This window comes from Neomonachus schauinslandi, chromosome 9 (assembly GCF_002201575.2).
Source record: "Neomonachus schauinslandi chromosome 9, ASM220157v2, whole genome shotgun sequence".
In the NCBI taxonomy this organism is placed as follows: Eukaryota; Metazoa; Chordata; class Mammalia; order Carnivora; family Phocidae; genus Neomonachus; species Neomonachus schauinslandi.
In genome coordinates this window covers 97,126,811-97,151,717 of record NC_058411.1, presented here as the reverse complement: position 1 = coordinate 97,151,717, position 24,907 = coordinate 97,126,811, and the positions used below count along the sequence as shown (strand labels likewise).

At 46.1% G+C, this 24,907-nt stretch overlaps 1 protein-coding gene across 2 annotated transcripts in view; it reads left to right on the top strand.

Moving 5' to 3' along the window:
• The window catches only part of ALDH1A2 (aldehyde dehydrogenase 1 family member A2), a 93,083-nt gene extending 68,605 nt beyond the window's left edge, over nucleotides 1–24,478 (top strand). Inside the window, exons 8-13 of one of the 2 annotated variants that reach the window (XM_021693859.1) lie at nucleotides 10,558–10,660; nucleotides 12,581–12,765; nucleotides 14,132–14,296; nucleotides 14,932–15,089; nucleotides 15,407–15,481; nucleotides 22,630–24,478. In XM_021693859.1, coding sequence (XP_021549534.1) covers nucleotides 10,558–10,660; nucleotides 12,581–12,765; nucleotides 14,132–14,296; nucleotides 14,932–15,089; nucleotides 15,407–15,481; nucleotides 22,630–22,702 — 759 coding nt within the window. In that variant the 3' untranslated portion in view covers nucleotides 22,703–24,478. The remainder of the gene's footprint in view (nucleotides 1–10,557; nucleotides 10,661–12,580; nucleotides 12,766–14,131; nucleotides 14,297–14,931; nucleotides 15,090–15,406; nucleotides 15,482–22,629) is intronic. The other variant, XM_021693860.1, reaches the window with a different exon arrangement.
• Nucleotides 24,479–24,907: the final 429 nt, after the last annotated feature.

The following is a 24,907-nucleotide window of genomic DNA, read 5'->3' as shown; positions in this document are numbered from 1 at the left end:
TAATAATCAGTCCAGACCTTATCATGAGATAGATCAACAAACATACCATGTGGCATAATTGAAAGTGAGTTCCTGCAGTTTTTTAAAAAATTAAACAATTTTTGTTTAAAATTAAAAAATTAAAAAATATTAAAATATTTTTTAGGTGATCTTGGTGCATCACTTGGGGGTCCTTTCCCCTTATTCTTAGGATCCTGTGCATGTATGTGCATTATAGATAGGTAGTTGCTTTTGTGTGGTGTTTCCACTGCACATTTTTTACTTTTGGATTCTGGCCCTCCTCCCTGTAATGTTAGTTTCTGAAGCAGAGGAGCTAAAACACTGAGTGCACACATATTGGCAGCTGTGGTCCTGGAAGAGAATAAAGCACCTGCTTTGCAGATGGAGAGCCTGAAAGACAGGCTGTTTCCCGTACTTACTGTTTTTATGTTAGCCCCCATTTTAAGAATTCAGTTTATTTAAACTAAAAAACAATTCACCCTTTTCTCCTACTCCCCACCCCTGCCTCTGGTAACCACCAGTTTTGTCTCTGTATCTATGAACTTGTTTTAGATACATATATCTGATATTTCTCTCTCTAGATAGGCATGCATATATATATATATATATATATATATGTTTGTACGTATGTATACATATATATACACATACACATATATAAAATATATTTATTTTAGATTCCACATATAAGAAGTCCTACAGTATTTGTCTCTCTCTGATTTATTTCACTTAACATAATGCCCTTGAGGTTCATCCATGTTGTCACAGAGCACAAGAGTTTAGTATTTTTTACGGCTAATATTCATTGTGTACGTAACCACAGTTTCTTTATCCAGTAACCCATTGATGGACACAGGTTTTTTTCCGTATCTTGGCTATAGTAAATAATGCTGCAGTGAACATGAGGGTGCAGATATATCTTTTCGAATTAGTGTTTTTGTTTTCTTCATCTAGGTAAGTACCCAGAAGTGGGATTGTTGGATCATACAGTTCTATCTTTAACTTTTTTAGAAACCTCTATACTATTTTTCATAATGGTTGCGCCAATTTATATTCCAACCAAGATTGCCTAAGGGTTCCCTTTTCTCCGTGTCCTTGCCAACACTTGTTATTTCTAGTATTTTTGATTCTAGCCATTTTGACAGGTGTGAGGGGATACTTCATTGTGGATTTGATACGGATTTCCCTGCTGATAAGTGATGTTGAGCATCTTTTCATGTGTGTGTTCGTCATCTGTATGTCTTCTTTGATGAAGTGTGTTTTAATCTTTGTCCATTTTTTACTGTTCTGTTGTTTTATTGTTGAATTTTAAAAATTCTTTGTGTATTCTGGATACAAGTCCATTGTGCTTTGCAAATATTTTCTCCTAGTCTGTAGATTATCTTTTCATTCTCTTAACAGTGTCCTTTGCAGAGCAGAAGTTCTTAATTTTCATGACATCCAATTTATTGATTCATTAATTTTTTAATTTTCTGGATCAGGCTTTTGGTGTCACGCCTAAGGAATTCTCGCCTAGCTTAGTATCACAAAGATTTTCTCTTATATTTCCTTCTAGAAATTTTATAGTTTCATGTTTAACATTTAGGTCTGTGATCTGTTTTTATTTAATTTTTGTGCATGTGATAAGGTAAGGAACTAAGTTCTTTTTTTAAAAAAAAATGTTGATAATAAGAGTTCCAGCACCATTTCTTGAAAAGATGTTTTTTTCCTACTGAATTGGCTTTCTGCCTTTCCCTTTGTGTTTTAGATGTCCATATTTGTATGGGTCTTTTTCTAGATTCTGTTCTGTTCTGCTGATCCATATGTCTGTCCCTTCACCAATACCACACTATTTTTTTATTACTGTAGCTTTATATAACATAGGAAATTCTTTATCTTAATGGGAGAACATTAAAAACTAAATATGTAGTCTTCAAAGATGCACATCTTCAATGGAGGGACCTGAGAGAGAGAGAACGGGGAATTTGAGAAGAAGAATGAGGCGGAAGGTGACCCTGTGAAGAGTTTTGCTCTTAGGAATACTCACAATAGTGAGCTAGTAGAGCAAATTTCACTGACTTTTTCTGACACAGTCTCTATTTGATATTTGTCTCTAGAGAGGCTTGCACTCACTTGGAGGGGAACCACTTCTGTGGCCTCGGGAGTATCTCCTAGTTTCTTCTCTGGAACGATATCATTAACAGACAATGGAAGACCTGAGGGAGAAGCATCTGTCTAGAATATGGAAGCCAGCTTATAATTACCCATGTTAATGGGGGTGGGTAGAGAATTTTCACAGGCAAATCAGATGAGCCCATAATTCCCAGACCCACTTTAAGCTTGCTCTCATCAGGTTTTTTACTTCTTGATCCATCTATTCTCATTTAACTTTGTAGGCTTCTTGGGAAATTGTATAGATTCTTCCAGAGGGAAGAATTTGGACATGGCTCTTGGTCTGATTACCCTAGGGAGAGGGGACTTACTGGGACATCACAGAATGTCTGCAGCAGTAACAAGAAGCTTATTTGAGGTGGCTGCTTTCCATTTTACTTTAGCAAAAGGCCTTTGAAAAACAGAGTTACGCAGATTAAAGATGGGATTAATTTCTCCTTATACAGCGAAATACATAAACAATGCATGTAAATATTTACTAAGTGAGTTTTAAAGGGCTCTTATAAACACAGAGTCAATAAACAACCTCAACCAAGTGCAGGAAAGCAGTTTGCACTTTGCTTGGTGTGGTGTTTTCTTTATTCAGTTAGATGAACAAACCATGATTTCATCATTAGTCAACAAGATAGTCGAGAGACCATCAAAGCAAACTACAGGAGAGTCCAGACTGATTCGTGCCAAACAAATGTTTGTAGCTAACAGCTGTATTAGCACTGAGTCGAATTCACGCAGCCGGGGTCCTCCTCTCACTTCCTAAGCGGGAGGAAGGTTATGTCGTATAGTGCGGACGCCCCCGCTGCTGCTGGAGGCAGGGATTGGAGCAGCGCTCTCTCTCTCTCTCTCTCTCTCTCTCTCTCTCTCTCTCTCTCTCTCGTAGCCGCACCACCTCTTCGTAGGTGGGGGAAGCAGCCTGCTAGAGTTTTAGCTATTTTTAATAAAAAGCTAATGGGCCTTTTCCTAAGGGTCTATGAGTCCACGAGTAAACCATCCGGCACGTGAATCAAAAATACCAGTTTGATGGGTCAAAGCCATTGGATGTACAGGTTTTAAATTCTCTTTTTTTCCTTTTCTTAACACTTAAAACTCGAGTACTGGAGAATAGGAAAAAGTCTGCTATGGCCTCTGCATGCTAGCCGAGATTATTTATTTATTCTGCAGTGGGTCCCTCTCCTTGGAGCTCGGGATGATAATAGGTCCCAAGATGCCCAGCTCTTTATTTAGCTCACCTGGTGAGTGGGAAGTGTCATACCTTGACTTGAGTACTCCAGGAGTCTTCCTATCAAAGCAAACCAAAAAATCAAAATCTTGCCTTTTTTATTTATTTTGAAATAAAAAGGGAGGGTCCTGTGTAGTTAACAAAAGGATGCTAAGTGTACCAGACAGCCAATCTGGACTAACTGTTAGCTGTGGATAGTGTGTTTGGCTGATGGGATTCTTATCCTAGTGGAGGGGACCTTATCCCCAGCAGGGCATCTGGAGCAGAAAGGCAGGAACCGCAGACAGGAACTGTAATGGGGCAGGAAGAACCAGGACAGGCTCCATAGGAGCCTGTCAGCAAGTCATTTCTGGACCTCTCTGAGTCCTCATTTTTTTTTTTCCCAACTATGAAACGGGGGTAATTTCGCCTCACTGAAACAACATGGAGATTAAATAATGTTTGTGAGAACAAACAGCACAGAATATGTGCTCAGCCAACAGTAACGTTGCACAACTAGAAAGGAGAAGCAATGATGCAAGGTGAGAGACAAGTGTGGGAGAGATGCCCTTAAAGATTCTTGAATCTCCTGGTTCTTAACCCTAGCAGCACATTAGAATTTCTGGGGAGGAGGCATCTGGGCGGCATAGTCAGTTAAGCATCTGACTCTTGGTTTTGGCTCAGCTCGTGATCTCAGTGTTCATGAGATCAAGCCCCGCATCAGGCTCCACACTCAGCGAGGAGTCTGTTAGAGATTTTCTCTCCCTCTCCCTCTTCCCCTTCCTGCTCATGCTCTCTCCCTCTCTCTCTCTCAAATAAATAAGTCTTAAAAAAAATGTTCTGGGGAACTTTTAAAAATAATCCAGAGTAAAACTACCAGAATCTCTGGAGGGAGAGCCCAGACATAGAAAAGTTTTTAAGCCCCCCAGGAACTGTGCGGCCAGTAGTAGATGAAGTCATCCCCCTCATTAAAAAGAGGAAATTTAAGCCAAAGGTAAGTACTGGGAGGCCCAAGATTATTCTGTTAGTTGTAGCAAAATACAACTACCTTGGACATAGGCCTCCTGTATTCCAATCTCTCACTTGTTTTCCTAAAGCCCTCATGGTCTCTGATTTCCAGAGACCTTAAGAGCAGGTGTCATGTTCTGGTGTGGTTGCCCAACAAATCTTCCATATGTATGTCAGATAGACAGAGGGTCTCTCTGCTCACATTCAGTCTAGAAGACGAATATTAAACAAGAACAGGGTGAGGGTTTTTTTGGATCAGAGGATCAGACATGTAGGGAGGGTGGGTCTGGAAAACTAGCTTCACAGAGGAAGTAGCAGAAGTAGGTCTGGAAAAATGAGTTTATCGGTGAGCAAGGGGAAGAAAGGCCTTTTAGGCAGATGAAACAGCTTGTACAAAGAAAGAGAGGCATGTTCCAGGAAAGGCAAGTGGTTTCATGTGGCTGGAGGGGCAGGTGTGCAATGGGGGGCATGGGTCGGTAGTGGCCATATTGGCTTTCATAATCTGAATTTGACAAAGTTTGGAAATTGCTGTTACACTGAGATTAAAGGAACTGCTTAAATATCTTGGTCCTTTTACTTTCTGGTGGAAATCTGAACAGATTGATTTGGGCTATTATTTGTAGATATTTCAGAAAGACAAGAAATATCCAATTATGCATATTTTCAGCATTCCTGTTTCCATCATAGTCAACCAGTAAGCCCAACAATGAAAAATAAGAAAGGAGAGGAGGGAAAAAGCATAGAATCAATCTGTTTGAGGTTTAAGAAATGAAAATATATTCCAGAAAGCAGGCATTTTCAACCAATTTACTGAGGTGTTTCTGTTTTTTTTTAAAAAGGTAGCATATCTCTGAGAAAGAATCCACCCTTATTAATAGGTGTAATTAACTAATTAATAAAAAGAAATGTTTCTGAGCAAGAACCTCTCCTAATATGGACAATTCAGTAATTAATAAAAACTTTACCTAACTTCATAAATTCTGTTCAGGCAGTAACAGCCTTAAATGAAGAGCAAAGAGCACATATGGGAAGGCCTTTCATGTGTTTTTTTGTCCTGTATAACAAATCCTTTCCCTTGCAAAGCACATTGCCTTTCCTGCCCCTGCTACATTGCCATGAACGTGGTCTGGTCCATTGTGGCTCTTCCAGGGATACTCCTCATACCAATCTTGAAGCCTATTCAAAACGAGGATGGGAGTCAGAGTTGCTCTGTGCCAACATTCCTGCTGAGAGCAAGCCCAGTTCCATTATGTGTGGGGGAGCCCCCCCTTCGCATCCTTGCGCCTGTTTGGGGTACCCAGATACAGCTGACTACGGGGAATGCAAAGTTAAGAAACCACATGGCAGGAACGCTATCACTTACTCTTTCATAATGAGCTCTGCGCAGGAAACTAAAAAAAAAAAAAAAAAAAAATCAGGTGGTTCTATCATTCAGGGCAGCTGGGTACTTGTATGATAAGCTACTTCTGCTTCATAAGCAAGAAGAATGCAGAAGAATTGTGGACAGACTCTCAGAACGAGCAGGAGTTCCAGGAGCCCCATATGTCTTTTTAAACTCTTCTAACTAACTCGAGTACCACGGACATTAACTGCTTGGCCTGTGCCTTCATTCTGCACGTGAAGAAACTGAGGTTCAAGGAGCCAGAGTGGCTTTCCCACATTGCAGTCGGAGTTAGGAGCCAAGCCACAGTTTGGAGTACCTGGGTCTCCTGCCTCCCGTGGGCCAAACTGTAGTCTCCAAAGCTGAATATGCTTTTAATTAGCCAGGTTGTCAGCAATAAGACAGGAGATGTTGCCTGTTTTTCAGAATAGGACTTGGTTTTATGAATCCATCCCTGTTGACTTGACTCTTAACCCCTCACAAGGCCCGTGTGTCTTGCAACCCCATTTGTCTCTCCATGCTCTTCTGCCTTCTGACCCAGCAGCACGTATCCCCAAGGAACGCCCCCCCTCACCGCTTTCTTGTCATGGAAGGGCCAGTTAACCCCAGGCCTTTGTGTAGTGCCTGTATTTCATTCTTTCTGAACTTGTCTAACTCCATAGATTGTAATTCTGGAAACCTCTGTATGGGGTTTGTACAAGTAGTATTTTAGGCTAGTTTGCATAGGACCTATCATATTTTGTAAGCAGACACGGAGTCAGTTCTCACTTGAACTCTTTGTTTTTAAACATTACTTTGCCCTGTTAAGAATCTCCTGCTTTGGAGTTGTATCTGTTCTCCTTTCCATCATCTCTTTTCCCATCTTGGTAGTGATCATGAGGAGTGCCTATTTGGGGTCATTTAACCTCTGTCCACTCACAGAGAGAATTCATGAGCAATAGTACATTCTCCGAAGTCCAGTTCTGTGCATAAGGACCAGAGTGCTCTGACCCTGGCTTATAACAAAGTACTGCAGAGCCCTAATCCCATCTGCTCAGATCTAATACTACATTCTGACCCAGGTTTTTCTCCCAAGTGGACCTCAAAGCTTCACTTACTGAGCACCTGCTAAGTTTATAATGCAGTCTCTTAGCTGCGAGTGCCCTCCGGGTGCAGGACTGTGCCCAGCATTGCACCTGACACGAAGTAGGAGAACCAGCAATACATGGTGAATGAAGGGGATCAGTGAAAACTGGGTTTTTCTCAGTGTCCAGTCCAGAGGTTGCTCCAGATGGGAATGGTTCTCCCGTGGCCTCATACATCCAGTTGTTTCTTTCTTTCTTTTTTTTTTTTTAATTTTTGCTATACTGTTTTATTTTTTTTTTTAAGATTTTATTTTTTTATTTGACAGAAAGATAGCGAGAGCAGGAACACAAGCAGGGGGAGTGGGAGAAGGAGAAGCAGGCTTCCCACTGATCAGGGAGCCCAATGCAGGGCTCGATCCCAGGACCCTGGAATCATGACCTGAGCTGAAGGCAGATGCTTAACCACTGAGCCGCCCAGGCGCCCCCATCCAGCTGTTTCTTGAGGCCGAGCTGCAACTTGACCTTCTTCCAAAGATGAAGAGGAAAGGCATTATTCATCTGAGACTTGCCTTGCAATGTTTAGTACAAATTTGGTTTCTAAGGAAAGACTGGCAAAGCACTGACCCCAGAAAAATTATTCTTAGGTATTCTCTGATGACCACAGACTGAGAGAGGTTTTCGTATAGTTACCGTAGCCATGAAAATAATCACCGGACAACATTTCCTTGTGGCAAAAAACACCAACCCCTAGAACTTCTTTGATTACTGTCAGGGAGTAGGGCTGACAGAACCGTGATACCAGCTGGGCCAGCACTCCCTTTACCAGCCCCAGACATTTACTCAGCGTCTTACTGTGTGTGAAACCTGTGATTTCTCCATGCCTTCGCTTGTTTCTTGTTTCTGTCACTCTGAAGGCCAACTGCTAGTTTTGCAGCTGATCGTGTGTGACCATCATCTGTATCTTCAAAAGGGGATATTCCTACTCACTTTGAAATCAATTTAGAGTTCAGGGCCAAGGTTTTGGTGGTGTGTGGCACACTGCGGGTGCTCAGTAAATACAGAAAGGAAGGCAGACAGGGCAGAAAGTAGAGAAGAAGGGAGGGGCATAGAGCAAGTGACACACCCCTGGCCCCTGGCGTCAGTCTCCCTGGGCTCTGAGGGGCTCTACCAGCCACCTGCCGGGTAACCTGGGAACATCCGTTGGCTTCCAGCTCTTCAGTTTGGTCGCCTTTAACATGAGATAGTACCTACTCTGAAGGGTTTTTGCGAGACTTAGATGAGCTCATACATGCCAATGTCTGACACAGAACGACTCAGCAAATGTTAGTTTTTTTTATTATAATTAATAATAATTTTCATGAATTCCAGTGGTTGCCTTTTTTTGAGAAAGCACTTGCCTGTTATCTTCCTGGACTTTAAGATGAGTCATCATCAGTGAATATGGATTCCTCAGGGCAGAGAGAGCCAAGAACCCTAGAATTCCTCAGGACAACAGGCGGTCGCGGGGGATAACCTGGTCGGGGACTCCCCACGGCGCTGTCCCAGCTGCCCTTGAGTGCAGGTTTCACGCTCGAGATCTCAGGCTTCAGTCATAACTTCTACCTGACTGCTATTCTCTTGCCACAACAGAGAGCCAGATTCTCCTTTCCATCATATACATGTAATTTCTTCCTGAAGAAGAGGGAGAGGGAGCATGTCTGCCTGAGAACAGGGCCTTTATTAGCCTGTCTTCCCAGGGAGTCTACCTTGAGGTAGAAGACAGACAAGACAACCTGGCAAGGCGGGAGAGGGACCATCTGACTGGGGGGCTGATGCCCACCCATTAATCTTTAGGGCCACATGTTAGTATTTTTCAACCCCTTGGAAACTAGCGTTGTCCTGCAAATTAAGAAACTCTCTAATTCTAGCTCTTTCAGAGACATCACTGTCTTTCCCCCACAGGTTTCCTTAGAATGAAAGTATATTTTCCACGGTTTTTTTTTTTTTTTTTTGCCATGAGGGAGAGTAATAATAACATAAAAGCATTTAATCCAGTGAATGAGTAATATTAGAGGCTGAGGGAAGTCAGCATTTCCCCAATATTTTCCTGAAGCAATTGATATGCAGAGGCTGTTTGAGGGAAGAAGGGGAGACCTGCTTTGGAAAGTCTAGCTGCAGTAACTCCTTTTACAATCAGCTCCATTTCTCTGCATTGAACAAGGAAGCAGAGGGGCCCCGACTTCTCCTGCCTGTGTGTAGTTACCATGTGTGGGTACTTACTCTGTACCAGGCTAGGTTTTAAGGCCCAAGTACCTTCACTTAATCCTCAGGACAATGGATTCTGAGGTAGATACTATTTTTAGCCCCATTTACAGAGGAGGGAACTGAGGCTCAGAGAAATTAATTTCCCAAGGTCAAACAGTTGGTAAGTGATAAAATCAGTAAAACTTCCAGGCTCCAGAGCCTTTTCTCTCAACCATGACTACACTGCCTGAGGAGTTATTAGCCCTACTTGAGGATATCAAGGGGCAGGAGGGGCTGAAATGTAGCATTTCTCTTCTCCAGGCTTTTAAAATCTTTTATTTTCTGTAGGATTCCAGGCAAAAGTTGCATTTTTCATCTCAACAAGAGCAAACTGCCCATATGGGCTCTGTGGGGACTTGGCATTTTCCATAATGGGACCTCTACTCCATAGTAGAGTAGCACTCTGTTACAGCTCAGGTTCTCTGGAAGCAGTTGCTGAGACAGAGTTTGCCATGCTGATTATTTATGAGGGATCCCTGCTGAAGGGAAGTGGGCACAAGGGGAAACTGAACTGCAATGCAGGCCTGGTAGCTTCCGCCAACAACAGGCAGCATGGCGGCACATAGATTGTCCTTTGGAGCTGTCCTGTGGTGAGCTGAAAGTGAGGATCTTCGTACCCCTGCCACCAGTGGATAGGCCACCCAGGGGAAGGGGATCCTCTTGGGCAAGGAAACGCTCTTCATCTGAGGCCGACTCTGAAGGATCTGGCAACATTTCTACTCACCGAGGTAATCAATGTGTTCTTCCTCGAAGGGAGGCTGTAGGTGGTACATCCCTGTTTCCATTTGAACGCTTTCAATTTCATTAGAAACACAACTTTACACAGTGGTAAATGCTATCTCCAACCTAGCTTCTTGTTTGCTTGGCTTCTAAGTAAATAGGCATTGCACACATACAGACAGATCCTCAGCTGTCTGGACTCCTTTTACTTACAGAACTAGGCAGAGGCAAAGGTGTAACATCTGTATCTTCTTTGAACCATCTGATTAAAGTCATACCTGGCAGTTTTATAAATCCATGAAGAGTTTCTTTTACAGTCATCATGTCTTTCATGTGGAGCCAATTGGCCTTTTTTTTTTTTTGAGACCAGAGTCCAGAGCTAAAAGCCACAGTACAGTGGTAGAAAACCTCTAGTCACATTTTGCTTGCCAGTTGCCTTTAAAGAAATCTTTCAATGATTAAGTTTCCAGATTAAACCCCTTTTCAGTGCTCTTTTCATCATGAAACTAAAGCAGTCTTCCAATTCACTTCCAGTTCACTTCCAGTTAGACATTAAACTGCATCCCAACTGACTTGTATCTTGTCCACCCAAGTTGACCAAGTTGACCACGGGAGCTGCTCCTGCGTTGTCCATGGGGCTAGTTTGCTAGTTTGCCTTGCAGGATCCATCCCTGCTGCCTCCCACCGTTGGCTTTGGCCACTGCCTGTCTCAGCTGCAAGGTGTGCAAAACCTCGCTCCATTTCCTTTCTTTCAGGTTGGAAAGCTTATCCAAGAAGCAGCTGGAAGAAGTAACTTGAAGCGAGTAACTCTGGAACTTGGAGGGAAAAGTCCCAATATTATTTTTGCTGATGCTGATTGTAAGTCAACTACAGATCTCCTCCATGTCCCGGTACATTGCCCCTCGGTGCTCTCTTTTGTATCTCCACTTTTGACAGGACACTAAGAAAAAGATCTGTGAGGCTAAGAAGAAGCTTCAAGTAGAAGAACCTGGACCCTCCCACCTAGAGGGCAACTAGTTTAGTATTGGGGAAGAGCACTTGCCAGTTGATAGCTGAACAGAGTGTTTTCTAGACTCTCCTGAGCTGCTTTGACTCTGTGGCACTTCAGGCCAGGATAGAAGAGCAGAAGGCCTGCTTTGTGCTGTGTAGTGGAAAGAGCAATGGTCTAAGCCTCTCAAAACCAGAAATATCCTCTCTTTGCTTAGATTCAAGAAATCTGAAAGTTCTCAACGGTGTCTGGTGGCTTTGTAGATCATTACAAAAATTCTAGTTCACTAGCCCTGCCAACATTTTCCCAAACCCACAACCCCTCCTCTGTTTAGTACCCCCATCCTCTGCTGCTTCCATGACTTTGAGAATGTCGATGCACTTTGGCCAGTTGCTTACACCTTGGAGGTAGGACCCTATGGTGGCGTGGAGCAGTAATCTAGGAAACCCCATGTCTCCAGGCAGGATGCCCTCTAGGCCATTCTGCATCGGTGTGGTCCTTCTGTTTTGAAAAGCTTTCCAGGGAATAAAAATTCAAAAGCTCTTTCGCACCCTCTTTTTCTTCCTCCCATCCCACCAGACAGAGCTGCTTTCCCTTTCACCACTGGGAGGTCAGAAAACAGAAAGCGGATTGCTTGCCTTTCAGCCCCAACTTGGAGTCCATGAAGAATAAAGCATCAGCGTCATGCTGGTTGTCAGAGGGATCAGAACTGTCACACCTAAATTTCTCTTGGGGAGTAGGTCCTCCATTGACACGACTGATTGACTGATGAGTGCCTGATTGATTCAGTCAGTCATTTAGCAACTAGCACACACTGTATTTGCTAGTCCTATCTTGAAGTGTAAGCTCTGAGATGAAAGAGTTATTTGCTGCTATACAATTCCAGTAAATGTAGAGAAAACTTGGTATCTTTCAAGAAGCTCCATTTCTGTTAGAGTTTAATTCACCATAATACTAATTAAACATACAGCTACAAAGTTCTATAGATCAAGGATTGCAAGTTGGCAGTCCCTAGACCCAACGCAGGGCATACATATGTTTAACTGTCGAAATGTCACGCAGCACTTTAAAAAATAAAAACTACGCATTAAAAATCCTGATTTCAGGGGCGCCTGGGTGGCTCAGTTGGTTAAGCGACTGCCTTCGGCTCAGGTCATGATCCCAGGGTCCTGGGATCGAGCCCCACAACAGGGTCCCTGCTCGGCGGGAAGCCTGCTTCTGCCTCTCCCACGCCCCCTGCTTGTGTTCCCTCTCTCGCGGTCTCTTTCTCTGTCAAATAAATAAATAAAATCTTAAAAAAAGAAAATAAAAGAAAAATCCTGATGTCTGTTTTTTCTTAAAATCGGAATCTGGCAACCCAGGGGCTTACATTCATGCACAGTAACAGCCAAATGCAGTGGCTTTCCTTCTGAGTCTCCATCAGATTGTTTTCCTGGCTGGCCGATCGATACCACTCCATTATCTGCCTGGCCCCTTGGCACGTGGAGCTTGAGACTCCCGTTCTAGATGGTGTGGTCCAGGCCCTCGTTCTACAGAAGAAGAACGAGACGCAAAGAAGTGAAGTTGTCCAAGGTCAGGGTCACGTAGCAAGTCCCGTCAGGATCTAGCCAGAACTTGTACTAAACTGTGTTCTCAAGCCACTGCTTTCCCCTGTGCTGCCTCCTCACGGTTCCACTGTGCGGTGAGCGCGGCATTAGACCCGGGGCTCCGGCAGGGGGAGGGGAGGGGGCTGCATGGACGGGCCGTCCGCGGGTGAACGGTGCTGAGGACACGGCTGTCTCCTCTTGCAGTGGACTACGCTGTGGAGCAGGCCCACCAGGGAGTGTTCTTCAACCAGGGCCAGTGCTGCACTGCTGGGTCTCGCATCTTTGTGGAGGAGTCCATCTATGAGGAGTTTGTGAGAAGAAGCGTGGAGCGGGCCAAGAGGCGCATCGTGGGGAGTCCCTTTGATCCCACCACGGAGCAGGGACCCCAGGTAGAGAAATCATAAGCATTCCCTTTCTCCTCGTAATCCCTGGCGAGCGCCGGACACTCTAGCGGGGCCCCGGAAACAGCGTCCTTTTCCCGCCTCCTTGCTCTCCCACCTCAGCTTCGTGGCTGGAATTGGAGCTGATGAGGCATTGCTTATTCCTCAAGCTTCCCTTTCCCTTTGGAAGTGTTATCTTGGAAACATTAAGGGATTAAAGTTGCCTCATGGCTGCTTTGAACTTGGGGTAAGTGGGAGTCTCTTAGCTCTAAGGGAGGACCTGAGCATGACAAGACGGAGGTTGACCTGAGAACCCAGTCCCAGTCCTCACCACTGGCCTTCAAGACATCCCTGCAAATGCCACAGTCAGGGAGAGTGGGTATCTCTCTTTCTCAGAAGCCCTGTATCCTTTCATCCGTGGCTAAGGAATCTCTCTGCCAAACTGGCCTACTTGTGGCTTGTCATGTGTAGGGAATAGAGGGCTGTCTACTTGTCCCCCTGCTGTATGGTTGTCTCTTACTCTGTAGGCTTCATGCAGTGCCGTGGGGAGGGCCACAAAAGTCCCACACTATCTGGCTCTGCACGTTCTCCACAATCATCAAGGTGTATTTCTGGATAGAATTCTGGTCGAATCTTAAACTGTAGATAGAGTCTGGGAATTTTTAAAGGATACTTGGATCAGATTGCATCTGAATCTCTGGCATATAGGTCTTCCCGATAAGAAACAACATCTCCTAGATTTGGGGACCATTTGAAAGATGACTGATGTTCTAGCCGAGTAATTCAAACTTAAGTGAATTTAGGTTTTTGTATTTACCATCATAATTGAATGATGACTATAACTTGGGGGGGTGGGCAAGACTAACCGTATTTTATGGACTAGGAAGCTGGTCCCTGCTCTTTATACTTAACCCTTTCCTCTAGAAGTGTAATAGGAGCTCCATCAAAAATAGACCCCAGCAGGATTTGAAGCACCATGGAGCTTACCTATGGTTCTCATCTTTTTAGTATCAGTTCAACTTGGTGAACTGTTCATTTGGTTATAGCGGTCAGTTTTTCCCCATTTAGAAACCGCATTTAATCAATTAGCCAGTTTCTCCATCATTTAGAAACATTGCCTAACTCTGCATCTGGTACTTCTGATTTGGCACCGTCATCTGTGCAGTGCATTTAATGGAATTCTCAGTATATCGGATTAAACATACAAAGTGACCATTTTTTCGGAGAACAGTGCCTAAATGGCAGCAGTCCCCTATGACATGACTAGATATAATGGAGCTTTGAAAAAATCACAAGTGAGAGATCCTTGAGTACACACTTCTTTCTCTTTTCATAGAAGACCTTACATGGAGTCTTTAGGAAATTTCTCTTGCAGATTGATAAGAAACAATACAACAAGATCCTGGAACTCATCCAGAGTGGTGTGGCCGAGGGTGCCAAGCTGGAATGTGGAGGCAAAGGGCTGGGCCGAAAGGGGTTTTTCATCGAGCCCACCGTGTTTTCCAACGTCACCGACGACATGCGCATTGCCAAAGAGGAGGTATCAAATATGGGGTTCGAGCGGAAGACATGCCTTTCTTGGGATGGCTTCCAGAGCATTTCTTGTAGATGATATTCTAGCTCTGGCTCTTTATATTTGATATACATTCTGTAACAATACACATGTCTGTGCAAATCCTGCTTTCAAGAAAATGTTAAATCAGAAGGCAGGCAAGCTAGGTGGAGGCAGGTCGTGACTTGCTCCTCGACTGCAATTATTATTAGCCAAGAGGACAATCGTAACAGCCGATCACTGGCCTTAGTAATATGCTAGTCACAGGTCAATCCTTCAGACGTGGGTTACTAAGCTGCCCGCCGGGAAGGAGAAAGCATCCAAGCCACCTCACGTTTGTGCAGGAGGGCAACCGGAGCACCTCAACCAGCAGCCGTTCTGAGGTCTGGGGCAGTGGCTGGGGAATCACGGAGAAGGCAGCATTGGTACAGACCATGGGATCCGGGGATGCCAGGGAGGATGGAGGAGAGGGGGCCTTAAATGAACTCTAAAGTTAGACTCACATAATCCTGTTCTGGCAAAGTTTGAGCAATTTTACAGTTCTGTGCTACTAAACTTAAATGTCATTTAAATAATGAAGGCAGAGCAACAACCCCATGTTGGCTGACACTGTTTTGTTGCAGATCTTTGGACCTGTTCAGGAAATTCTGAGGTTTAAGACTATGGATGAAGTTATCGAAAGAGCCAATAACTCAGACTTTGGACTTGTAGCAGCCGTCTTCACTAATGACATCAACAAGGCGCTCACAGTGTCTTCTGCAATGCAAGCTGGGACTGTTTGGTAAGATGAGGGCCAGCCTCATGGTTCTGGCCATAACGCACACACCACTGGCGGTACTCGTGATCTCTGGAGTGTGGGTCATAAGCATATCCTCCAGGGGGATGGGGAAGACGGAAGGCAACCAGCCTTCGCCCTGAAAAGGGATATACACTCCTTCATGGCTAGGTCAGGAGATCAAAGTCAATTTTAAATTCTAAATATTTCATATGCAAAAAGGGGAATTAGAAAATAAAACTTTTAAAAGAACTATTATGCTGAGGGGACTACTTCTGTGCAAGCAGAATTCACACTCACGGTACTATGTTTTCTTTTCTTAGGATCAATTGTTACAATGCCTTAAATGTCCAGAGCCCCTTTGGGGGATTCAAGATGTCTGGAAATGGGAGAGAAATGTAAGTGTCCAAAGTTGCTGGTGCCTGCAGAGAAACGGATTACAAATACCAGCCTAGAGGAGTATGCACACAATTGTTTAATTCTCTTACTCTCATCCATTCATTCAGCAAACAGTTTGTTAAGCACGTACTTCTATAAACGAAGCACTGTGCTACATGTCACAAAGATGAATAGAACACAACTCCCTTCCCTTACGTGGGAATGGATAAAAATTTACCATCTATTTCACAAAATCAGGGCTGCTTTCTTGATAGAAGTGTGCCAAACCTCTTGCAAGTACAGAGGAAACAATCCATGGAATTTGCCTGTTGGGGTCCGAGAAGACTTCACAGAGCAAATCACGTTTCAGTTTGTGAGGACCAGTCTTGCCATGTAGAGGGAATAGCAGGAACCAAGGTGTGAAGGTACAACAAATACAGAACATCAGGGATTTGGTGTGTTTAAAACAGAGGTCACCATCTGCCAGCCCAAGGACAAATCTGGCCTGCAGAAGTGTTTCACTTTGCCCCACATTTTAAAATCCTTAACTGGCATTCAAAAATGAGGCTTTCCATAAAATCTGGATTTCTTGCTTATTTTCATTCCCCCATAGCAAAATTGCTGCAGCTGTGAGCTCTAGAACTCGCCTTCTTCCCCACCGTCCTTATTGTTTCTGGGGCCTGAATATTGGTAGCCCTTCGTTTTTACACATGCCCAAGCCCCTCCCTTACATCGCCTGCTCTGCTCCTGTAGGTTCTCTGAGGCTGGGACTGCAGGGTTTGGACGTAGGATGGCTGGAGGATGCTGAAGATACAAGTGGAAAGGTTGATTTAAACCCGGTCTCTGAGGGCTTAGACGTTCTGTGGGAGCTGAGGAGATACCAGAGGTTTTAAGGCCGAGATTTCTGGCAGGTAGAGGACGTCCTGGCAAAGACTAGAGGAAGAAGACCCATCACGAGGATTTTACAATTAACGCTGATAGGTATCACTCATTAAATGCCCGCTCTGTGTATGGCTTTACGTTAGCTTCTTTCCTAATGTCTCATTTGATTTTCATGATGACAGAGTGGGATTGATACACTTCCCCTCACGTCCCACATGGTTCAGGTGGAGAACTGGGGCTTGCACCAGCTAAGCAGCCTGCCCAGGTCACACAGCCCGTACGTGGCAGATGTGAGGTTTGAACGTAGGTTTCAGTGGCTGCCGTGATATGCAGCCAAGGAAGCAGGGAGGCCAGGTGTGGGGACTCTTCAGGGCCGGGATCAGAGCTGTGGAGGGTCCTCCTGTGAGGCAAAGGACCTGAAAAATGGGACTGTAGCAGTGGAGAACTACACTCAAGGGGATGTTATTTGCCGCCTTCATATATAAATGGATTTTTTGAGTGGCATTCAGAGTGTGAATGGTAGCCAGGGTCTTCCTGAGCTGACACGCACCTCCCCCAATAAAAAAACAAAAAAACATTTTCCCCCGGGACACCTGGGTGGTTCAGTCAGTTAAGCGTCCAACTCTTGATTTCAGTTCAGGTCATGATCTCAGGGTCATGAGATTGAGCCCCACATTGGGTTCCTCACTGAGTGTGGAGTCTGCTTGAGAGTCTCTCTCTCTCCCTCTCCCTCTGCTCTCCCCAACCCCGCCCCTCCTTCCTGCCCCCACTCACACTCTCTCTAAAAAAACAAAAACAAAAAATTTTCCCTCCTCTTGAAAGGAGCTGGTTCTGTGTTTCTTAAATCCTGTGACTCCCAAGAGGAAACATCCTTATGTCCATTCCCTCTGCCATTAATGAATGCATCCTTTTGTGAGCCAATGCCAGTTCATGATCAGTCTGCTGAAGTATTGAGTGTTTGGCCTGTGGGAGAAGATGTGGTTCATCAAAGCACTTGAGATTTTGCTGGATAAATGAAATATACAACATTGAAAGAATCAGAAGAATTCCAGAGAAGACCATGAAGTCATAGAGTTCAGGGATGGGGGAGATCATTGTGAGCTATAGACGCCTGGAAAACCTTTGGGTAGGATCAAACCTAGGGATTTGAATTGGCCTTTAAAGGAGAGGAACATTTGGGTAGCTGGAGAGAGGGGAATAATTTGCAGGGTTGGTAAGAGTGGAGGAAGAGTGAGTAGCGGCAATTGTGGGAGAAACAAGTACGGTGTTGCGGACAAAGTAGAGTGAACCCGTAAGACCAGTGCAGAAGATTTACATGCTTCGGATACTTCAGCTGGTAATTTCTAGCTCTGAGCCATTAAACTGAAAGTTAAGCATAGTGGTGAGGCTAAGAGCAGAGTGTCTAGAATCACATGGCTTCAGATACGTATCCTGGCCCTGCCACTTAATACCTATGCAACCTTGGACAAATTACTTTATCTCACTAAGCCTCTGTTTCCTCATCTCTAAAATGGGAATAATTATTGTACCTACCCCAGAAGTTGCCGTGAGGATTAAATGGTAGGATTCAGTGTTCCAGATATCCAGCAGTGTCTGGCAAGCCTCCAGAAATGTTAGCTGATATCGTCACTAGTGGTCAAGTAGATGAGTGTTATGTAGGTGATCCTTCTTTTTCCTAATAAATGTCTTACTTTGGAAGTGTGGCAGAATGTTTTCCCGAATTTCAGCTCGCATCATCAACTTCTGTTCTGTCCCTGGGAATGCTGGAGAAATCGCTCTTGCTTGAGTCTTGCTTCTGGCCTTCAGTGCTTCCCACTTGCTTTACAGCAAGTAAACCAGAGGATACAGAAGCAGTCTGGATCCTCTTTGCTCTGTTACCAGTATTTTTTCAGCTTTTATAAAGTCCTCGTGTACTCCAGCTATCTCCTCCTAACTTGCATATGACCTTCACTTTCTACTCCCACTTCTCAGCATGCATGTAACTTGATACTCCGTGTCCCGCTTCTGTGTTTGTGCCTTCTTGGTCTCTGAAATGTTGGGACGATCCCTGGCTCTGGGAATGCTTCTCACGCCGACTGTTTTGTTACAGATCATTAAGAGGGTGAATCATGGGCATAAAATACAATAAATAATCGCCGGTTGATGGAGCTTGTCCCAGACTTGTCCTGGACCCTCAGCATGGACCGGATTCGGGCTTGTGACATTGTCCAGGTCCAGTCTATTCCCATTAGAAACCTTCCCCTTGCCTGGAAAGACAAAGAGACGAACTTGCCAGGAGACAGTCTGGCTGTGTCAGAACCACACAGAGAACAGTGGCCCAAGAGACTGAAAAGCAGCCTTTCTCGACTTGTCTCGGTGCTGTAGTGATTTGGCCTTTGCAGTGCAGTTAAAAAATAATTAGGGAACAGTGCTCTTTGATGAGACTCACTTCATCTTGTCTAGATTATATGATTCTTAGTCCCTACTTGCTCCCCAAACATGTTTTTTCTTCCTTAAATGACCGAGAGTGGTCGCAAAGGCTTCAAATAAAAGAACCTACTCTATCCTGGTCCCCCACTCTTCCTTCCTACTTACTGCAATCCCAGAAACTCCCCTTACCCTCCTCTGGACAGTACTGTTTATCTCCTGGCCTTGCAAACCCCATGTGGCTCTGGTCCCTGGCACCCCTTTTCCCACCTCTCAGAGGCACAGAGAAGTAGCACTTTCTGGAAACAAGCTCCAAGGCGGACTGTGGGAGCACCGGAGTTCTCCCCCCACAGAGCGCTGTGGAGGGCTGCCCTCTACAGGTTCCCCGATGGGCTGGCCTCTGATTCCCAGGGTCAGAGAGGGGGGCGGCTCAGACCTGCCCTGCAGCCAGTTCCCGGTTTCATTCCTCCTGACCCCTCCCTTACTCCTCATTTAAGCTTCCCTGAGACAAGCTATAAAATACATGTCACAAACTGAGCACATGGAAAGAAAGCTGTGAACCTCAGCATTTTAAAAACTAAGGACATCGGCTTTGAAGATGAGAAGCATTATTAGGATAATAAGGGCTTCCCAAGTTCGCATGCACATGCATGCATGCATGTGTGCTCATATGTAGGTGCAGAGCATGCCTGTGCACAGAAAGTCACCTGTGGTCTGGGAGAAGGGCTTGCCAAGCGTGCCTGTCTGGCGACCCACTCTCAGAGATTTGGCTTTAGTAAAGCTGAGGTTCTGCATTGATAACAGGCTTCTGGAATGATTCGGCGCAGGTGGTCTGGAAACCCTGCTCTGCGAAATGTTGCTGTAAGGCAAAGAAAAGAGCGGGGAAGTATACATCCTACATGGAAATCCCTCTTTGTTTTATGAGTGATTTTCTACAATGACTGGCTGAGAGGCACTCAAATCTAACATCTTACTTGCCCGTGGGGTGCCAGGTTTGGTTCGTGGTAGGGAATATAACCCAGTCTGGCTCAGAAGCAGGAACACAGGCGTCTGAGTGTGCCTCTGCCCAGACGCACTGTGGAGCTCTGCAGAGAGATCGGGGTGCAGCGGGAGCGGCGTGTCTACGTTTGCACCGTAGTGCAGTTCTCCCGTAACTGGGATTTAACTGGATTAAGTTAGATTGGAGAGAAAGCCCCCAGAATGAGATGGTGAAATAGCAGAAGAATCTAAACGTGGGGCCCTCAGAGACTTTCCAGCAGCGCTTCTCAAAGGGTGGCCCAAACAACCACCTACATCACAGTCTCCTGGGCTCCTCCCCAGACCTACCGGATCAGAGTCTTTGGTGGGGATGGTCAGGAATCCACAATGTAAGCAAGCTCCAAGGACGATCCTTACGTTTCCTGATGCCTGAGAGATGACCGGGCACCAGGAGGATGGGGTGGCTTGCCTAGTCTTAGAGCCAGTTAATGGCAGAGCTGAGTGGGCATGCCTGCCTGCTGACCCCCAGCTCCAGGGTTGTTTTTATGACAGATTCGAGGCCACTCCTCATTCTCGGAGCAGGCTGTGTGCGGACCAGGGTGGCAGATGGCTGCCCGAGACACACGGGAGGAGCTCCTCCAGCCCAGGATGATTTTCCTTCGCATTGTGCACCCAAAGATTACAGGAGCCAATCATCACACTCAAAAGCAACCATACCACCATGCTTCTGACTCTGTAGGCTTCCTTCTGCTTCTCACAACAGACTTAGAGATCTGAGTGGGAGGAGATGGTTCAGGGTCTGCCCCATGTGCGTGCGCAAGCCAGAAAACAAGAAGGGAGTAACCTCACTTCAAACAGGAGGCAGATGATGTCTGTGATGAAGAGACACTTTCAGAATTGCCCAAGGGCAGGAAGAAGTCGAGAAGGAGACAGAGCTGAGCTGGTAATAAAGACTCAGGGCCTGGAAGGAGCTAATGAGGGGACCTCATACTGAGTGGGACAGTCCCAAATTGATTCTCATTCCCGTAAGCAAGATGGCCAACACAGATAAGAAAACAGCACACATGCCCTGGTCTCTCCCTGGCTGCCTCTGATGTCCCGGCGGGGAGGGCATGGGCATGACAACTCAGGTGACTTGGGTGCTCAGAGTTGCCGCTGGCAAAATAATTGGAGCCTTGTGCAGGGCACGGGGTTCCTGGAAGGAAGCGGCATGAATCCCTTACAGCAGGTCTTTATTGTAAAGCCCAGTCACTGTAACATCGTATCTTTTATACATGACTGGGATCTTTTTTAAAGATTTATTTCTTTTTAGAGAGATTGGGGAAGGGGGAGAGGGAGAAGGATTCCCAAGCAGACTCCACACTGAGTGTAGAGCCCGACACGGGGCTCGAGCTCACGACCCTGAGATCACGACCCTACCCGAACCAAGAGTTGGTTGCTTAACCGACTGTGCCACCCAGGCACCCCATATGTGACTTTTTTATTAATATTTTCTTATTCAAATAAATCTCTAAGTGTTCTTTTATTTTCTCCTGGCAGAGGTGATATATCCACTGGGTGGAACTGGGGAAGGGGGGATGGGAAAAAGCCCTCCCTCTGTCCCTCCCTTCTGCAAGTGCCGTCCGAGCCTGAAGCCGTGGGCTCTACACCAGGTTCGGTGGCTGGCAGGAAGCAGGAACAGTCAGCTACAGGTCTGCAGGGGGAGACGGCCTCTCTCCCGGGGACAGGTGACAGCTCTGTGGTGGTCGGTGCACCAGGTGCTCTGTGAACCCAGAGGAGGGAGGAGCTCCTCCCCTTGAGAGAGCCAGGGAAAGCCTCACGGGCCAGTGACTTTAAAAAGAATAGAGGGGGGAAAAAGTTCAATTTTTAAAAGAGAAAATTAGGAGAACATGCTTGACTTTACAATGAAATAAAGGAAAGGTGAAAAAGGCGAGGGAAATGAGGTGAACTGAGGAGAGACGACACAGAGGGGAAGAAAGGGAGCACAGCAGCCGCCGGCTGGGCCGAACCCCGGCCCCCTGAGGGCAGTGGCTGGAGCCCGGCGCAGCGGGACCGGGGGCCGGGAAGGGCAGCGTCCCCTGGCCCCCGCAGAGGCAGGGGACCCAGCTCCCACCCCATAAACGTTTACCCAGAGTCTTGGGGGGCCAGCTTACTGCCACTTCCTTTGAAGTCAGGTACTTGGATTTCCTCCCTCTTTCCCCTGACTCTGTGGGGCTGTGGGCAGCACGCGTCAGGATTGTCTTTAAAGCATTGCTGGTGATCCATGCTCTTCCCTGCCCAGGCCTTTGGGTCCCCGCTTCCATTTGTTAAGTCTAAGGACCAGTGGAAAAGAATTTAGAACATCCAGGGGATCCCAGCCTAGAAATCTCAGGCTTTTCTTTCAGCTAAAGTGGACTAGGTGTCTAGGAGAGCGACTAGAACACAGACGGGGTGGCAGGTGGCAGGAGGTGCCACAGATCGGGGTGGCAGGTGGCAGGAGGAAAGCACACCATTGTCCTCCAGAGCCATTGCTGTCCGTGGTAGAGACACGGCGGTAAGGGCCTGGGCCTGCTGCTGTCTGCGGTGCCCACCCAGGGACATGGTCCAGGGTCTGTGTGACCGCTGGCCCAGGCTAACGCGCATGCCTGTTTCTCTGAGTAGTTGGGAATGCTGCCCCTTCCTGGGCCATACTGGGAAGACGGATCGGCCTTTGCCTTTAAGAAACGGTCACTGCTCGTGACAGGACAGCCCCCTCTGCTCCTCAGAGGAGGGCTGGGCTGTCCACTCATTGGACATTTCTACATGGAAACCCAGGGCCTACTGTTAGCAGGTGCTAAACGGCCCCTTCTCGGGACTCTTGCTATCACTCACACCAGGCTGCCTGGGCCTTGGGTGTCTGACACAGCTTATTTCTGCCTTTCAGGGGGGAATTCGGCTTGCGAGAGTACTCTGAGGTGAAGACGGTGACAGTAAAGATCCCTCAGAAGAACTCCTAAGAAGGCCAAGGAGGAAGGTGGAGGCCAGCCCACAGGACCCTCCCTCTCTGCTCTCCCTGGGGGGCCCGGCTCTCAGGAATCCAAAGTCCATACCCAGTCCTTATTTAAAGATTTAAATAATGACATGTAGGCCAGGCCAGTCACTGCATAACGAAAGCAGACCACGTGGGCACGGTTTCCTGGCGCTCTGTAAGGGATCACCTTAACGATACCAAATATTGGGGAAAGTGGGCTGAAGGCAGGAGAAGTCACTGCCGGATACACCCAGTCTCTCTTTCCGGAGTGATGGGCTGATGCCTTTCGTCACAAGGAACTTTCCTCCTGAGGAAAGGTCGTCTTTCCATTGTCTCCATTTTCCCCCTTCCAGGCTCTCTCTGCTCACTTCCCCCCCACCCCTCCCACCCCTCCAAGATCTCAGCTGAGCTCATTTGGGGCAGATGTTTGGGCCGGGAACAATTTTCCAAGGTTTTGCAGCCAAATTACCATTTCATGTTATCCACTTCTTCAAAGCGAAACATGAAATGGTTTTAGTTAGAGCCAGACCAGACCGAAACTGCCAGGAGCTGGTACACTGCAGATGTAACGAGAACTAAGAACTCAGATGTTCCTGACCCAGTCTGGCTTTCATACATCCATAAAAGACACGAGTGAAAGATCAGGAAGATGCAGATCCAGAGATGATCACATGTAGTTCACAGCTTCTGAGCTTGCCGCTTGGTTTTAGAGTGTGTGGGTGTGCGTGTGTGTTTACTTCCTTCTGGGTGATTCTGGAATAAGGCGGGGGAGGGGGCAGTTGTTTTTCATAGACTGATAAGATCTTTTTCCAAAGCTTCTCTTAACAATCAACCCTAAAATGAATTGAGTTGGCTCAAGAATTTGGTACGGGGTAGTGCTGGGGGCCTGCAGAAAGAAATTCATTTCCCTGCTGGCTGACAATTCTTAGGAAGTGAATTATCTCTGCAGTTGGACTCCGAAGCTGCTTCTGCTCCCCAGGCCCCCTGCACCAACCCCGCTCCTCCCAATGCTCTGGGTGTTGCTGTGGCCTCTCATGCCCTAAATGCACTGGCAGTAACCTTGGAAAATCCGGCCAAGCCTGGAGGTTCCATTTCCATTCTTAGACTTGCAGTGCACCACGATTGCCATGCCCCACCAGCAACAACCCCCCAGCCCGCCATGCCCAGTGGCTCATCCACACATGGTTTTCCCGACAGGCCTCCCGAGGGGGAGGCACAAAGCAGCCCCTCTCCCTTTCCTCCAGCCACACACTTCCTCTCCTGCTTTCCAGCGCATCCACCAGCTGACGGACAGTGTCGGCTTCCTTTGCTCCTTCCCTTTTTCCAGTTGCTGAATCCAATCCAGTCTGTAACCTAGATGAAGATCATTTATTTAAAAGTACCAAACATAACCTAGAAGTACGTGGAATATGGGCAACACGTAGGTAGCCTTCTGTATGTAATGGGTTTCTGCTTTCTAACCACACCGGTTTTCTATTTATGAGTCTCGTCTATTCATGATGTTTAAAAGAAATCTCCGTTTGCTGTTATTTACAAACGACAGTGCATTCAGTGGCCCGATGCCTCGAGAGACGCCACACTTCTGAGTTCTTCCATGTGAATGTCATGCTCTCCTCTTCTAGCGTGTGTCCAAGTGAACATACCCATTAACCAGCTAGTTTACCTTTCAACTGCAATATAGAATGTGAAAATGAAGATTTATGTCTTTTAATTTACTTAAAAAGAAACCTCTGTGCTAGCAATAAAGCATTTATATTGTGTACTCCTTGGGATTATGTGGCTGTGTTTACAAATCTTTGCGTCATACTGAGTACACTTGGGTCCTTCTCTCAGCTGCTGGGTTTTTCAGCTGTGTTGTTTTCTCTGGTTACTGAGCAGGAGTCTGGGAGAGTATTTTTACAGAATGCAGTAAGCAACACCCTTGTTTTCTGACACTATTTAAACTTTGTGTACACATACTGTTTTACACGGCCAACAAGTAGAATCATGGATGAAATCTTTGGAACGACTGTTTTAATTCAAAATTGCCTCCCTGAAAGCTAAAACGTGAAGGGGTGTTGAGGGCCTTGTCCTCAGAGTCGTGGGCTACATGACAGAGCTCACATCGCTGATGGCACTTGGCAGTAGCTTTATTTTTATTTACCGTGGTGAGATGAAGTCAAAAGCTGACAACCTGATGCACTATTTTCAC